At 50.9% G+C, this 16,146-nt stretch overlaps 1 protein-coding gene across 5 annotated transcripts in view; it reads left to right on the top strand.

Moving 5' to 3' along the window:
- Nucleotides 1-16,146, top strand: part of UBR4 (ubiquitin protein ligase E3 component n-recognin 4) — a 105,022-nt gene that overhangs the window by 53,536 nt on the left and 35,340 nt on the right. For all 5 annotated transcript variants that reach the window (XM_064730776.1, XM_064730775.1, XM_064730774.1 and 2 more), the window contains 12 exons: nt 1,004-1,213; nt 2,248-2,397; nt 2,997-3,224; nt 3,317-3,395; nt 4,078-4,320; nt 5,800-5,968; nt 6,460-6,604; nt 7,249-7,334; nt 7,781-7,868; nt 8,411-8,604; nt 10,431-10,670; nt 13,410-13,548. In XM_064730776.1, the coding sequence (XP_064586846.1) occupies nt 1,004-1,213; nt 2,248-2,397; nt 2,997-3,224; nt 3,317-3,395; nt 4,078-4,320; nt 5,800-5,968; nt 6,460-6,604; nt 7,249-7,334; nt 7,781-7,868; nt 8,411-8,604; nt 10,431-10,670; nt 13,410-13,548 (1,971 nt within the window). The remainder of the gene's footprint in view (nt 1-1,003; nt 1,214-2,247; nt 2,398-2,996; nt 3,225-3,316; nt 3,396-4,077; nt 4,321-5,799; nt 5,969-6,459; nt 6,605-7,248; nt 7,335-7,780; nt 7,869-8,410; nt 8,605-10,430; nt 10,671-13,409; nt 13,549-16,146) is intronic.

Below are 16,146 nucleotides of genomic sequence, written 5' to 3'. Positions count from 1 at the left end.
AGGGAACCTGTAGTGTTACTGAACTCTTGTGGAAAAAGAGTTTTGAAACTGGGGCTGGAGGAAGCAGCCGTGGAAAGACAATTGGATGCTCTTGTTTTGTGCATGGTTCCAGACTGAGCTCAGGGCAGCACATTAATGATGGTGCTTAAAACGGTCTGGCTGATTTCTCCCTTGCATCTCACCAGTGCTGAAGGGGTTAAAGAGGATTTGTAATGTGATTATTGGAAAGCAATATGCTGCTGTGTCAACGTAAAAGTCGCTAAGAGGATTCCTTAGATATTTGTTGCTAAAAGGTACAGTAATAAGGCATAAAAAGCAGTATGTGTGGTGGGAAGGAGATTAATAAAAAAGCATAGAGGTTAAAAAATTTAGTCTGAACTGCATCAAATTTTAATGAGCTTATGAGCTGTGGGGTTTGTTTGGATTTACAGGGCTGCTTTAATAGTTTTATTTACAGTAGCTTTTTCTCCAGCCTTTGTTACTCACTTGAGCTTCCCACAGAAATCAAAGCTGCTCGTCTTGCAGAATGCAGGTGGAGCAATACCTGGGTGGAGCAGAGCCTGTGAGAGGCAGCTGCAACAGGGACTCTTTCTCTACCAGGATTCACGCCCAGCTGGCCAAATCCCAGATAAACAAATAGAAATCCCAACTTAAAACCAAAAAAAAGAAGGGGGAAAAAAAGAAGGGAAGAAAGCCCTAGCCGTCTAATCCACAGCAGAGTGGCCTCTGGCACATGTGTCGAGGGGAGATTAGACTTAAGAGGAGATTTTATTTGTTTTCCTTTACTAAGCACTTGTTCAAAAGAGTCTCTGTAAATATTTGAGTTGCTTTTTATAAACGCACAAAAAAAAAACAAACCAAAAAACCCCAACCTCAAACAAACCCCAAACTTAAAAGCTGCCTGCAAAGTTTCATCCAGACCTGCTCTCTTGCCCACACTGTCAGCAGGTGCTCAGGGCTCTCCCAGGTGTGTTCCTGATCCAGCTCCTTCCCTCTGTTCCAGGCTTCCTCCCTGATCTCCAGTGCCACAGCAGCTGCCTTGCTGAGCTCTGGTGCTGTTGATTACTGTCTGCACGTGCTCAAGTCCCTGCTGGAGTACTGGAAGAGCCAGCAGAACGACGAGGAGCCCGTGGCCACCAGCCAGCTGCTGAAGCCTCACACCACCTCCTCTCCCCCTGACATGAGCCCCTTTTTCCTCCGCCAGTACGTGAAGGTGAGTCCTGCCCTGTGCTGGCAGCTGGGCAGGGCCTGCACTCAGGGGAGGCTGCATGGAAAGCAGCCCTGCACCACGAGTTTGCCCTTAGAAGAGCAACCAAAATCCATCTTGTGGCACAGAGTTACAGCTGGGAGTGCTCAGAGTTCTCTGGGCAGCCCAGCTCCTCTCCCATCTCTCCCTGCATCCCTTGGTGCACTCCTAACCAGGAGTTCTCTGGAGCTGTTCTGGAGGAATTGTTAATCATGCTGAAGGGAAGCTGCTCCAGCCCGTGACTCCTGTGCTTGGCAGGCAGAATTCCTGAACTTAGTGTGCCAAGGTGTCACAGAGAAAATGGGCCTTTGCTGGGGAAGCCATTTGTTGGTGAGGGGAGACTCAGACACTCAATATGAGTGATAAGCAAATTCCGTTTATTGAAGAGAGCATCAGACACTTATACAGCAAATATTAAGCTTATGAATATTCTGTAAGCCAAGCAATCTATTGGTTAAACTATACCATGAACTCTTCCTCATTCCTTAGGGGTTACATCTCTCTTTTCTCATGTCTCTTTCACTGTTTGTTATCCTACCACAGCTAGGCCCAAGGACATACTATCAACACAGATACAGGACTTGGAATTAGCCATGGTTTTGTACTTTTCCATTTTCTAGCAGCTAAATTCCCAACACCAAGGAAGTGGAATGGTGGATGGGAGTTTCCACAGTAATTCCCAGGCTTGTGGTGCCATTATGCCATGGTTTGGTGTTGGCACAGGTGCAGTGCAAAATGATTGAATGTAAGAATGTCTGCTAAGCTGAAAGCTCCTGAGTTGAGCTGCATTATCACTCCAGACTAGCTTAGTGCACCCTCACAGCTGCCCTGCAGTTCAAGGCCTTGTGCTGGTTCTTATTCATCATCTGGGAGCATTCTTTGTGCTGCAAAGGGGCAGAAATCCCTTGTTTTTATAAAATCAGCAAAAGCACCCTGTCATTCATCATGGCACCACGCTGGGTGTGCTCAGAGCCTGAGGGATTGATTTCTCTTGCTGCCAGGGTCACGCTGCAGATGTTTTTGAGGCCTACACTCAGCTCCTGACAGAGATGGTGCTGCGCCTGCCCTACCAGATCAAGAAGATTGCAGACACCAACTCCCGCATCCCCCCGCCCATCTTTGATCACTCCTGGTTCTACTTTTTGTCTGAGGTAAGCAAGAGCATGATACACCTGCAGATTTCCACAGGAAAACTCCAATAATGATTTCTTGCATGGGAGAGATGAGCTTTTGCAGAGCTGATCTCAGCTCCATCTTGTATTTTTAATCCCCTTGAAAGAAGGTGAACTGTTGGCTTTGTGCATTCCTGTTGAACTGGAATCTGTAGGAAAACATACATGAAAAATGAGGTTGCTGTTATTTCTTGGAACTCAGTGGTTGCTGCCACAAAGCTTAGAGAGAAAACCTGCTGTGAGATGGAAAATAATGTAACATCATGCTCAGCTGTTGGTACTTGGGCCTTAAAAAAGAAATCAGGAAGATATTTGGTGTTTGTCTTCTCAGTCTGCTTCCTACTTTACATAACAAGTTATCTTACATTTACACAAGTATGAGTTGGGATTTCTTAATTAGCCTTGCTTGGGTGTTTATTTGAGGTTGGAGATGATTTCCAGCAAGTGGTGCAGTGCTGCTGTGCAGTGTCTGTTCTGCCTGGGACTACAGGATTAAAGCTGGGTGAACTCATCTCCTATCTGTTTGCCTTTTGGAAGAAAACTCTCATTTTTGGTGCTGATCTCACTGTGCCCTGCAGTACCTGATGATCCAGCAGACGCCGTTCGTGCGGCGCCAGGTGCGCAAGCTGCTGCTGTTCATCTGCGGCTCCAAGGACAAGTACCGGCAGCTGCGGGACCTGCACACGCTGGACTCGCACGTGAGAGGCATCAAGAAGCTCCTGGAGGAGCAGGGCATCTTCCTCAGGGCCAGCGTGGTGACAGCCAGCTCAGGCTCTGCCCTGCAGTACGACACCCTGATCTCCCTGGTAAGGGCAGCAGCAGGGAAAGGCCTCGGGGCGCTGTTGGTGTGACAGGAGTGCTCTGATCCCACTCTGATCCCATCCCTTTGTGCCTGCAGATGGAGCATCTGAAGGCTTGTGCAGAGATTGCCACGCAGAGAACAGTGAACTGGCAGAAATTCTGCATCAAGGATGACTGTGAGTTCTGTCTCCCAGGGTTTGGGGAGCAGTGCTGTCGTGGTTGGGATGGAGGTGGCTCAGATGGGGAAGCTCAGCACAGATGAGGGTTTTGATAGGACTGAACTGATTCCAGTACTCATTATCCCAGTGCCCTAATTGCATCTGGTCCTTGGCTAAAGAGCAAGATGTGGTGTCATGGATAACTTAGAGGAACAGGAGATCTGTGTTCTCTTGCTTGTGCTGCCATTGTGCCAGGGAGTCATTGGGGATGAGCCACTGCACCTGGTGTACCCCAGTGTTAGGCTTCTGTGGTCCAGGGACAGGACAGTTCTGGGAGTTTCCTTCTTGTGTACAAAGGCTTTTGGTTTAGGCTGGGTGGTTTTTTTTCTTTTTTTTTTTTTTTTTCTTTTTTAATTCAGGTTTAGTGGCATGGAGCTGTGTCAGGGCAGGGTTAGGTTGGATATCAGGGAAAGGCTCTTCCCCAGAGGGTGCTGGCCCTGCCCAGGCTCCCCAGGGAATGGGCACAGCCCTGAGGCTGCCAGAGCTCCAGGAGCATTTGGACAATGCTCTCAGGATGCTCAGGGTGGGATTGTTGGGGTGTCTGTGCAGGACCTGGGTTGGATTCAATCCCTCTGAGCCTTTTCCAGCTCAGGACATCCCATGATTGTGTGATTCAAACATTTTCCCCTTTCCTCTACAGCTGTTCTCTACTTCCTGCTCCAAGTCAGCTTCCTGGTAGACGAAGGAGTGTCCCCAGTTCTCCTGCAGCTGTTGTCTTGTGCTCTGTGTGGCAGCAAAGTGCTGTCTGTGGCTTCATCCTCTGGAGCTTCCAGCACCTCTTCCAGCTCTGCTCCTGCAGCATCAGGCTCGGGGCAGGCGGCGGCGCAGAGCAAATCCTCCACCAAAAAGAGCAAGAAGGAGGAAAAGGAGAAGGAGCGAGAGGGTGAGGGGCAGCTGGGCCCTGGCCTGTGGTTTTAGGAGCAAGTTTGCTCCTCACATGTTGGAGTGTCGGGGGTGGGATGGTGGGGATGGATGGAGAGCAGAGATCTCTGCAGCCAGGTCTGGAACTTGGGGTTCATTGCAAAGGGCCAAGTGCAGGGCCCTGCTGGGAGCTGCCAAACACAGCTGGAGCAGGGCTGAGAGGAGAGGGGCAGAGAGGATGAGAGGGTAAGAGAGTAAAAGGGGTAAGAGAGTGAGGTTCCCATCACAATACAATAAATCTTCTGTGTTGAATATTCTAATTCTCACTAACCAGTCTAGCACAAGATACAAATCCTACAGCATTTCCATACAGCCTATAAGAATCATTACATTACCACACTGTGTTACATTTTAAACCCTAAAAACTCCTCTTTGGGCCCTTCTGCCAAGCTGCAGGGTCTGCTCTGAGCCTTGGGCCTGTCTGCAAGCAGAGGGTGTTGTTCCATCAAAAGGGGATCACCTTCAGCAGCCACACCATTGTTTTCCAGTTGTTCAGTAACTGAGGGATCTCAAAGCTTGCTTTCACTTCAATCTCACTTATAGTTTCTATATTCTCAAAATCTTTTGCCAGCCAATCATATTTATAAGGCTTTCCTGTTTCATCTTCCCCAACACTCACAGCCTTTCTTACTCTGTTCAGAAAGAGCTGGATGATAAATCCTGCTGTTGGGAAAGGGTCATGGCTCATGGCAAGGGCACCCACAGCCACAGTCAGGAGAGAGGAACAGTTTTCCCATGTGCAGAGGGGACTCAGGTGAAGCAGAGTGTCCTGAGAGTTGGGCTGAAGCCACGTGCTGAGAACATCCCAAACTCACTGTGTTTATTGCCTTGAGTGGCTTTGAAGTTGTCTAATGGTGTTACCTAACCTAGTGATGAAGCAGCTTCCACTTAACTTGCCTGTCCTGGGTTGTAGGAGGCTGAAAGGCTCACGAGGATTAAAACAAGTCCTGGGGATGCACACCCAGTTAGCTGTGCTCTGCAGTGATTGTGTTCAGACTTGTTTCCTCTGGCTGCCTTGGAAGCTCTGCTGGAGCCAGAGCTGCTGCTTAATGAATATCCACAGTCCTGGGAAAGTAATTAAGCTTCCCTATAAAAGTCACGGGCATAAATTCTCTCTTGGCTTTCCTTCAAGGAGCCGCTTTGGCTTTCACCATCAGATGGTTCTCTGTGAGGCTTTTCATTGCCTCATGGTCAGTCCTTTCTTTTTATCAGGATGTGTAGCACATTTCTCACGTCCTCACTGGCAAGCTTTCCTGCAGTTTTTTTCCTGTTAGTCAGGAGTGCTGGGTTATATTTCTGAAAAAGACAGGAATATTAAACTTCCTTGTTACCTGAAACATAATAATTTGTCCCCATGATCCTGACTCTTTGAAATAGGAGGGTAGCCTGCCTGTGAGGTGCTGCATTTATCTTGCCCCTAAAGCCTTGCCTGTGTCCCTAGGGGAGGGTTCAGGCAGCCAGGAGGACCAGCTGTGCACGGCCCTGGTGAACCAGCTGAACAAGTTTGCTGACAAGGAGACCCTCATCCAGTTCCTGCGCTGCTTCCTGCTGGAATCCAACTCCTCCTCAGTGAGGTGGCAGGCCCACTGCCTGGCCCTGCACATCTACAGGTGAGCCTGGGCTGCCTCAGGCCCTGAAGGACTCTGGAGCCTGCAGGTGTTGGGTTCCCCTGGAATTGCCCTTGTGGTTTGCATTACTGGGCTGGAGGTGAAGTTGTGACTTACCCATGGTCCATCTCAGTTGTCACCTGCAAGGAACTCTTCATTTCTGCCTGCAAAATCTCACTCCTGTCATGGCCAGGAGCCAGTGTTTGTGGGCAGAGTGAATTTCTGAGGAAATCACAGAAATTCAGATCCAGACTCCCACTGTGAAAAGTTGGGAGCTGTGTGGGGAGAGGAGTGCTTTAGGGAGCTGGGCTACTTCAGAGCTCTGTTCAGCTATTGCAGGACAGCTGCTTTTGTTTTGGAGTGCTGGAAAACAGAACTGTGCTGGTGGGATTCAGCTCTGTGAGCTCTGCAAGGTGATGGTTTCCCACTTTGGTGCACTGGAGCTTGTTCTCCTTGTGCACAAGAGCCCTGATTGTCTGTAATCCACCCGACAGGAACTCCAACAAGTCCCAGCAGGAGCTGCTGCTGGATCTCATGTGGTCCATCTGGCCAGAGCTGCCAGCCTATGGAAGGAAGGCTGCCCAGTTTGTGGATCTCCTGGGATACTTCTCCCTGAAAACACAGCAGACTGAGAAAAAGGTACAGTGACATTCCAGAAGGGAGGTACAGCATCCCACGTGCTCATTTATGATACAGCTGGCACAGATGAGCTTCTGCTGGAAATTTCTCATGTTATTAGAACTTCAATGTTAAAAAAAGCAGGATCCTTAAAGAATTTGGAAGTGTGGATTTTTGTTTTATTGTTTTGGGGGTGAAATTGTGCTGGTGAGTTTATTTATTGAGAAAAATACCTCTTTCCCACAGGAGGCTTTTGTGGATCTGGCAGCTCCAGTTTTTAGATTTTTGATATTGCAACTCCTAGAAATCTTTTGTAACCATGATTTTTGAACAAAGGAAGCTGTGGCCTCTTTTAGGGGATCAGTGGGATTGAGAACAAATAATTTAGACCCATTGATACTTGCATGAGTATGTTTAAAGAGTGGGGCATGCTGTACAAATCTTGGCAGACATCTGCTGGGATTGACTGAGAAACAGCACTTATTGTGTCAATCTCAAATTTTAGGATCAATTACAGTCCTGGGTAATGATTTAAACATAAATTCCTGTGGGTGTGGTGTGTACTTCTTTTGGGGCACCTGGAACACCACAAGATGAGGATATTTGTGTCTGTGTAGCAATAAAAGCATTGTTTTGAAGACTGACTTTGCCTGGTTTTATTTCAGCTGAAGGAATATTCCCAAAAGGCCGTGGAGATCCTCCGGACCCAAAACCACATTCTCACCAACCACCCCAACTCCAACATCTACAAGTGAGTCTTTGTGCCTTGGATCCAGGGCTCTGCAGGGCCCTCCAGCTGAGCTCCATCCATGGTGCTGGGGATGGGCCCTGCTGAGGTTTGTGCCTGCTGGGCTTGGGAGAGCAGCAGAATCCTCCTGCCAATGCAAGCCTGGCTTTGGGCTCTACCAGCAGAGCTTGGCTTGAGCTCTTCTGCTCAATAAATGTTATAAAATCTTAGGCCCAGCTGGAAAATAGAGATTTGCAGTTTTGAGTGTTCTTGGTCCCACCTTGGCCATTGATAATTAGAATAAAAGTGCTTAATTAAAAGCTGTTATTTCCAGTGTGATTTACACTGTAACAGTTCTGTTACACACTGGGACTGGGAAATGGGGGAAGTTAAAGTGATTCTGGTTGAATGGCTGAGTTTAAAGCAGCAAATGCCCAGATCCATGTGTCAGTGTTGTTCCCTCATTCCAGCACATTGTCTGGGCTCGTGGAATTTGATGGCTACTACCTGGAGAGTGATCCTTGCCTTGTGTGCAACAACCCCGAGGTGCCTTTCTGTGTAAGTAACCCTGGAATCACACAGCCATGGAATGTCCTGGGCTGGAAAGGGCCCACAGGGATCAAATCCAGCCCTGGCTCTGCACAGACATCCCAGCAATGTCCTGGGTGTCACCTGGAGCTCTGGCAGCCTCAGGGCTGTGCCCATTCCTGGGCAGCCTGGGCAGGGCCTGCACCCTCTGGGGGAAGAACCTTTCCTGAAATCCAGCCTGACCCTCCTGACACAGCTCCAGCTGCTCTGCATGACACCAGCACTGACTGCAGTTATTAAGTCCTTTCCAGTGGTGGGATCCCAACCCTTTCCAGATGTGGTTTCCTGTACCCCTGAGGTTTTGGGGTGCCCTTGCTTTGTCTCCCCAGTACCTCAGGGATCTCATTCCTTGGTTTCCTGTACCCCTGAGGTTTTGGGGTGCCCTCAGACAGGCACTGCTCCCTTGCTTTGTCTCCCCAGTACAGCAGGGATCCCAGCCCTTGGTTTCCCCTGTCCCTGAGGTTTTGGGGTGCCCCCAGACGGTCAGGGTGACCTTTCCTTTGTCTCCCCAGTACATCAAGCTGTCGTCCATCAAAGTGGACACGCGCTACACGACCACGCAGCAGGTGGTGAAGCTCATTGGCAGCCACACCATCAGCAAGGTGACAGTGAAGATTGGGGACCTGAAACGAACCAAGATGGTGAGAACCATCAACCTCTACTACAACAACAGGACCGTGCAGGCCATCGTGGAGCTGAAGAACAAGTATGTTCATCAAGTTTTGTGTGCAGTCTCTGAATCAGATTCGTTCCCTTGGCTTCTTGTTTTTCCCCAAGGTTCCTCCTTAGACTGTTACTCATCGCTCTCAGCCCACATTGGGTGGGATTGTTCTGAATCCCCTACAGTTGTTGAAGCAAAGATCCAGATTTCCTCTGAAGCTTGAAGAATGTCTATAAAATTTGTGGATTCTGATTTTGTCCAGGCTCGCTTTAAAGCACCTGACTTAATTGTGTGGGAACCAGCAGTAATTCCGAGAGCACTTCATGGGTAGTTTGACTCCAAAAGGGATTTGGACTTTGCAGCATGTCCAGGAATGCTGAAAGCATTAACATTGTTTCTTTGAAGCCATAGAGTAGAATTAAAATTAGAAGTTGGATGGTCTCACTCTCAGCTCTGCTTTACCTACCAGAAATGGCTCCTTTTCAACACACTGCTCAGTCTGGAGCCAGTCCTGCTTATGTGCTTCCCCTTCTCACTTCTTGAGATGTTCTCACCAGAATCAGATCTCTCTGGCTTAGGGATTAATCTGTGCCTGCCGCTTATTGCTTATTTGAAGTCTTAATCCTCTGTGACATCACAAGTGGCTGCTGTGGAGAGGATTATGATGTCACAAAGAGAGGATTCTGACTTCAGGTTGAGAATAAGCAGTGGGAGCAGATGAGATCTTTAAGAAATAAATATCCTGTTTTCATGCAAATGTCCTTACTAATAAAAAAATGGAGGTGAAAATCCCTAGAAAATGTCTGTAGAATTAAAGTTTTTCCATGAGGCATCAACAGCTCTTTAATCCCAAACAGTCTCTCTCTATGAAGAGGATAAAGGCTTAAAATGTATTTCTGGCTACATATCATGTCAATACAGAAGCTAAGGAAACGAATCCTAGAACTGCTCCCCATTCATCCCAGTTAAAGGAGATTTGGAGCCGAGACGGTTGCATTTGGCTTTTCCTCACACGTGGGTGGGGAGGGAACTTCCCTCTGGAAAACCTTTCTTTCCTTTCCCATCCTTTCCCATCCTTTCCTTTCCCATCCTTTTCCTTTTCCTTTTCCTTTTCCTTTTCCTTTTCCTTTTCCTTTTCCTTTTCCTTTTCCTTTTCCTTTCTCCTTTCCTTTCTTTCCTTTCCTTTCCTTTCCTTTCCTTTCCTTTCCTTTCCTTTCCTTTCCTTTCCTTTTCCTTTTCCTTTCCTTTCCTTTCCTTTCCTTTCCCTTTCCCTTTCCTTTTCCTTTTCCTTTCCTTTTCCTTTTCCTTTTCCTTTTCCTTTTCCTTTTCCTTTTCCTTTTCCTTTTCCTTTTCCTTTCCTTTTCCTTTCCTTTCCTTTCCTTTCCCTTTCCCTTTCCCTTCCCTTCCTTCCCTTCCTTTCCCTTCCCTTTCCCTTTCCCTTCCCTTCCCCTTCCCAAACCTTCCCAAACCTTCCCTTCCCAAACTTCCCAAACCTTCCCTTCCCTTCCCAAACCTTCCCTTCCCAAACCTTCCCTTCCCAAACCTTCCCAAACCTTCCCTTCCCTTTCCCTTTCCCTTTCCCTTTCCCTTTCCCTTTCCTTTCCCTTTCCCTTTCCCTTTCCCTTTCCCTTTCCCTTCTCCCTTCCCCTTCCCCTTCCCCTTTCCCTTTCCCCTTTCCCCTTTCCCCTTTCCCCTTCCCCTCCTTTCCCCTTCCCCTTCCCCTTCCCTTTCCCTTTCCCATCCTTTCCTTTCCCTTCCCTCCCCTCCCCTTCCCAAACCTTCCCTTCCCAAACCTTCCCAAACCTTTTTCCTTCCCTTCCCAAACCTTCTCTTCCCGTTCCCTTTCCCACCCTTCCCCTCCGTCCCTGCAGGCCGGCTCGCTGGCACAAGGCCAAGAAGGTGCAGCTGACGCCGGGGCAGACGGAGGTGAAGATCGATCTGCCCCTGCCCATCGTGGCCTCCAACCTGATGATCGAGTTCGCCGACTTCTACGAGAATTACCAGGCATCGACCGAGACCCTGCAGTGCCCGCGCTGCAGCGCCTCGGTGCCCGCCAACCCCGGCGTGTGCGGCAACTGCGGCGAGAACGTCTACCAGTGCCACAAGTGCAGGTGTGTGTCACTGTGTCACTGTGTGTGCCCCCAGAAAGGCTACCAGTGCCACAAGTGCAGGTGTGTGTCACTGTGTCACTGTGTGTGCCCCCAGAGCCACTGGGTGTGCCCACAGAACGGCTACCAGTGCCACAAGTGCAGGTGTGTGTCACTGTGTCACTGTGTGTGCCCCCAGAACAGCTACCAGTGCCACAAGTGCAGGTGTGTGTCACTGTGTGTGTGCCCACAGAACGGCTACCAGTGCCACAAGTGCAGGTGTGTGTCACTGTGTGTGCCCCCAGAAAGGCTACCAGTGCCACAAGTGCAGGTGTGTGTCACTGTGTGTGCCCCCAGAGCCACTGGGTGTGCCCACAGAGCCACTGTGTGTGCCCAGAACGTCTACCAGTGCCACAAGTGCAGGTGTGTGTCACTGTGTGTGCCCTGAGTCACTGTGTGTGCCCCCACAACCACTGTGTGTGCCCCCACAACGTCTACCAGTGCCACAAGTGCAGGTGTGTGTCACTGTGTCACTGGTGTGCCCCCAGAACGGCTACCAGGGCCACAAGTGCAGGTTTGTGTGTCCCCAGTGTCCCCAAAATCACTGTGTGTGCCCCCAGAGCCACTGGCTGTGCCCCCAGAACGGCTACCAGTGCCACAAGTGCAGGTCAGGGTATCACTGTGTCACTGTGTGTGCCCCCAGATTCACTATGTGTGTCCCTAGTGTCACTGTGTGTGCCCCCAGAACATCTACCAGGGCCACAAGTGCAGGTCTGTGTGTCCCCAATGTCCCCAAAATCACAGAGTGTGTCCCCAGAGTCACTGAGTGTACCCCCAGAGTCACTGTGTGTGCCCAGGGTATCACTGTGTGTGCCCCCAGAACGTCTACCAGTGCCACAAGTGCAGGTCTATGTGTCACTGAGTGTCCCTGTGTGTGTCCCAATGTCCCCACAGTCATTGAGCGTGCCCCCAGAGCATCTACCAGTGCCACAAGTGCAGCTCTGTGGTGTGTCCCCAGTGTGTCATTGTGTGTATCCCCAGGGTGTCATTGTGTGTGTCCCCAGTGTCCCCAGAGCATGTAACAGTGCCACAAGTGCAGCTCTGTGGGTGTCCCCAGTGTCACTGTGTGTGTCCCCAGAGTCCCTGTGTCCCCAGAACATCTACCAGTGCCCCAGGTGCAGCTCTGTGGGTGTCCCCCTGTGTCCCCAGTGTGCAGCAGTGCCCCAGGTGCAGCTCTGTGAGTGTCCCTGTGTGTCCCCATTGTGCAGCAGTGCCCAGGTGCAGGTGTATGTCCTGTGTGTCCCCAGTGTGTAGCATGCCCCAAGTGTAGCTCGTGGTGTCCCTGTGTGTCCCCAGTGTTAGCAGTGCCCCAAGTGTAGCTCTGTGGGTGCCTGTGTGTCCCCAGTGTGTACATGCCCCAGTGCATGTGGTGTCCTGTGTGCCCAGTGTGCACAGTGCCCCAGTGCATGTGTGGTGTCCCTGTGTGTCCCCAGTGTGCAGCAGTGCCCAAGTGCAGTGTGAGGTCCCTGTGTGTCCCCAGTGTGTACCAATAACCGTGAGGTGAGTGTCCCCCTGTGTCCCCAGTGTGCAGCAGTGCCCCAGGTGCAGGTGTGAGTGTCCCTGTGTGTCCCCAGTGTGCAGCAGTGCCCCAGGTGCAGGTGTGAGTGTCCCTGTGTGTCCCCAGTGTGCAGCAGTGCCCCAGGTGCAGGTGTGAGTGTCCCTGTGTGTCCCCATTGTGCAGCAGTGCCCCAGGTGCAGGTGTGAGTGTCCCTGTGTGTCCCCAGTGTGCAGCAGTGCCCCAGGTGCAGGTGTGAGTGTCCCCCAGAGCCCTCCCGGGTGCCCCACACCCCCTGCCATGTAAATCCCCCATTCTGGTTAATACAAGCACACAATCAAATTAGTGGGGAAGTATAAAACAGGCTTACAGGGATTTAATGTAATGCAGGCTAACAAAGGGAGCCTGGGAGCACAATTCTCAGCCAGCTGAAGTTTCACATCCAGCCTCGAAGTTCACAGCACAGAATTCCCTGGAGCTGGTTATTTTTGGCCTGCCTGGGCTGGAGGCTGGAGTTCAGCTGGGGGATTGCAGGGCTTCCCCCAGGATCCCTGCCTGGGCTGGACAGACAGTTCCATTCATGGCTTTGTTGTGCTCTGCTCATTCAGAGCAGGCTCAGGGGTAATTTACTGTGTGCTATTCACACTTCTACTACAGCCTTAGAAATCCTTCTCTTTTGTCACTTTTGTCTCCTTATCTGATATCTCTTTCCCCTTATTGTTGTCCCTATTCCTCTGTAATTCTCATGGGATTCGAGGTGTTTGGGAGGCTCTTTCCTGGTGATTGCTGGTGTGTGGAAAGGTTTCCACATCCCTTCTGGAGCTCTGGGAGCCATAAATCAGTTCTGTCTGCTGCCCTGCTCTGCAGTGGGGAGAAGTGCAGTCAGTCCCAGTGCAAAGGCCAAACCCTACAAACCAGAACAGTTCCTTCATCTTTGTTCTCCTAAAGGACACAGTGCCCCAGCCTGACTTTCTGCTGGGAATTACTGTCATTAAAGTGGAAGTGTTAGGAACAATTTGCTGCTTTTTCCAGCCAGAACATGGCACTGCTGGGAGGACTTTCTTTATTGCCTGATCTGTAGGTTTTGATTCTCAAGTATTTCCCTTCCCCAGAGCAGTCTGGTCACCGAGGTGTTTTAAGTCACCCAGTCTGTTCAGTTTGTTCCATTGCCTGGAGCTGCAGGTTTTGAGCTGCTGCCTTCCTTGCAGGTCCATCAATTATGATGAGAAGGATCCTTTCCTGTGCAATGCCTGTGGCTTCTGTAAATACGCCCGCTTCGACTTCATGCTCTACGCCAAGCCCTGCTGCGCCGTGGACCCCATCGAGAACGAGGAGGATCGCAAGAAGGTGGGGCTGGCAGGGCATCCTGGGGCTCTGGGACACTGTGGGGACAGCAGGGCTCCATCTCCTCTGTGGGCACAGCAGGGCTCCATCCCTGTCAAAATCAGGGCTCCATCCCCTGTCAAAATCAGGGCTCCATCCCCTGTTAAAATCAGGGCTCCATCCCCTGTCAAAATCAGGGCTCCATCCCTGTCAAAATCAGGGCTCCATCCCCTGTCAGAATCAGGGCTCCATCCCTGTCAGAATCAGGGCTCCATCCCTGTCAAAATCAGGGCTCCATCCCCTGTCAAAATCAGGGCTCCATCCCTGTCAAAATCAGGGCTCCATCCCCTGTCAGAATCAGGGCTCCATCCCCTGTCAGAATCAGGGCTCCATCCCTGTCAAAATCAGGGCTCCATCCCCTGTTAAAATCGGGGCCCCATCCCCTGTCAGAATCAGGGCTCCATCCCCTGTCAAAATCAGGGCTCCAACCCTGTCAAAATCAGGGCTCCATCCCTGTCAAAATCAGGGCTCCTTACCCTGTCAAAATCAGGGCTCCAACCCTGTCAAAATCAGGGCTCCATCCCTGTCAGAATCAGGGCTCCATCCCTGTCAAAATCAGGGCTCCAACCCTGTCAACATCAGGGCTCCAACCCTGTCAAAATCAGGGCTCCATCCCCTGTCAGAATCAGGGCTCCATCCCCTGTCAAAATCAGGGCTCCATCCCTGTCAAAATCAGGGCTCCATCCCTGCCAGAATCAGGACTCCATCCCTGTCAAAATCAGGGCTCCATCCCTGTCAAAATCAGAGCTCCATCCCTGTCAGAATCAGGGCTCCATCCCTGTCAGAATCAGGGCTCCATCCCTGTTAAAATCAGGGCTCATCCCCTGTCAAAATCAGGGCTCCATCCCTGTCAAAATCAGGGCTCACCCCATTCAGAATCAGGGCATACTGTCAAAATCAGGGCTCCATGCCTGCAAAATCAGGGCTCCATCCCTGTCAAATCAGGGCTCCATCCCTGTCAAATCAGGGCTCCATCCCTGTCAGAATCAGGGCTCCACCCTGTCAAATAAGGGCTCCATCCCCTGTCAAAATCAGGGCTCCATCCCCTGTCAAATCAGGGCTCCATCCCTGTCAAATCAGGGCTCCAACCCTGTCAAAATCAGGGCTCCATCCCTGTCAGAATCAGGGCTCCAATCCCTGTCAGAATCAGGGCTCCATCCCCTGTCAAATCAGGGCTCCTTACCCTGTCAAATCAGGGCTCCAACCCTGTCAAAATCAGGGCTCCATCCCCTTGCTCAGAAATCAGGGCTCCATCCCCTGTCAAAATCAGGGCTCCATCCGCCAGGGCTCCATCCCTGTCAAATCAGGCTCCTCCTGTCAAAATCAGGGCTCCATCCCTGTCAAAATCAGGGCTCCATCCCTGTCAGAATCAGGGCTTCATCCCTGTCAAATCAGGGCTCCATCCCCTGCCAGAATCAGGGCTCCATCCCCTGTCAGAATCAGGGCTCCATCCCTGTCAGAATCAGGGCTCCATCCCTGTCAGAATCAGGGCTCCATCCCTGTCAAAATCAGGGCTCCATCCCTGTCAAAATCAGGGCTCCATCCCTGTCAGAATCAGGGCTCCATCCCTGTCAAAATCAGGGCTCCATCCCTGTCAGAATCAGGGCTTCTCCACTATCCCCTGTCAAATCAGGGCTCCATCCCTGTCAAATCAGGGCTCCATCCCCTGTCAAATCAGGGCTCCTACCCTGTCAGAATCAGGGCTCCAATCCCCTGTCAGAATCAGGGCTCCAACCCTGTCAAAATCAGGGCTCCATCCCCTGTCAGAATCAGGGCTCCATCCCTGTCAGAATCAGGGCTCCAACCCCTGTCAAAATCAGGGCTCCATCCCCTGTCAGAATCAGGGCTCCATCCCTGTCAGAATCAGGGCTCCATCCCTGTCAAAATCAGGGCTCCATCCCTGTCAAAATCAGGGCTCCATCCCCTGTCAGAATCAGGGCTCCATCCCTGTCAGAATCAGGGCTCCATCCCTGTCAAAATCAGGGCTCCATCCCTGTCAGAATCAGGGCTCCTTCAAGGCTCCTCACTGACCGATGCATTCTGAGTTTGCCTCCTGCTCCACCAGACAAGTAATTCTTCCAAAGGCATCATTCAGTGCCTCACTTATGAGCTGACTGCATCTCCTTGCCTTGCTGTACAAGGGAATGGATTTGGGTTCTTCTGTTGGCTCAGTGTAGTACACAGGGTGTGCTCGGTGTAGTACCACAGGGTGTGCTCAGTGTAGTACCACAGGGTGTGCTCGGTGTAGTACCACAGGTGTGCTCAGTGTAGTGTCACAGGGTGTGCTCAGTGTAGTACCACAGGGTGTGCTCACTGTAGTACCACAGGTGTGCTCGGTGTAGTACCACAGGGTCTGCTCGGTGTAGTACCACAGGGTCTGCTCGGTGTAGTACCACAGGATCTGCTCGGTGTAGTACCACAGGGTGTGCTCAGTGTAGTACCACAGGGTGTGCTCGTTAGTACCCAGGGTGCTAATGTAGTACCACAGGTTGTCGGACTCAGGGTGCTCGGTGTAGTACCCCAGGTGTGCTCAGTGTAGTACCACAGGGTGTGCTCAGTGTA

This window comes from Zonotrichia leucophrys, chromosome 21 (genome assembly GCF_028769735.1).
Source record: "Zonotrichia leucophrys gambelii isolate GWCS_2022_RI chromosome 21, RI_Zleu_2.0, whole genome shotgun sequence".
Lineage (NCBI taxonomy): Eukaryota > Metazoa > Chordata > Aves > Passeriformes > Passerellidae > Zonotrichia > Zonotrichia leucophrys.
The sequence above is the reverse complement of the archived record's forward strand: the minus strand, read 5'-3'. Positions and strand labels throughout refer to the sequence as shown.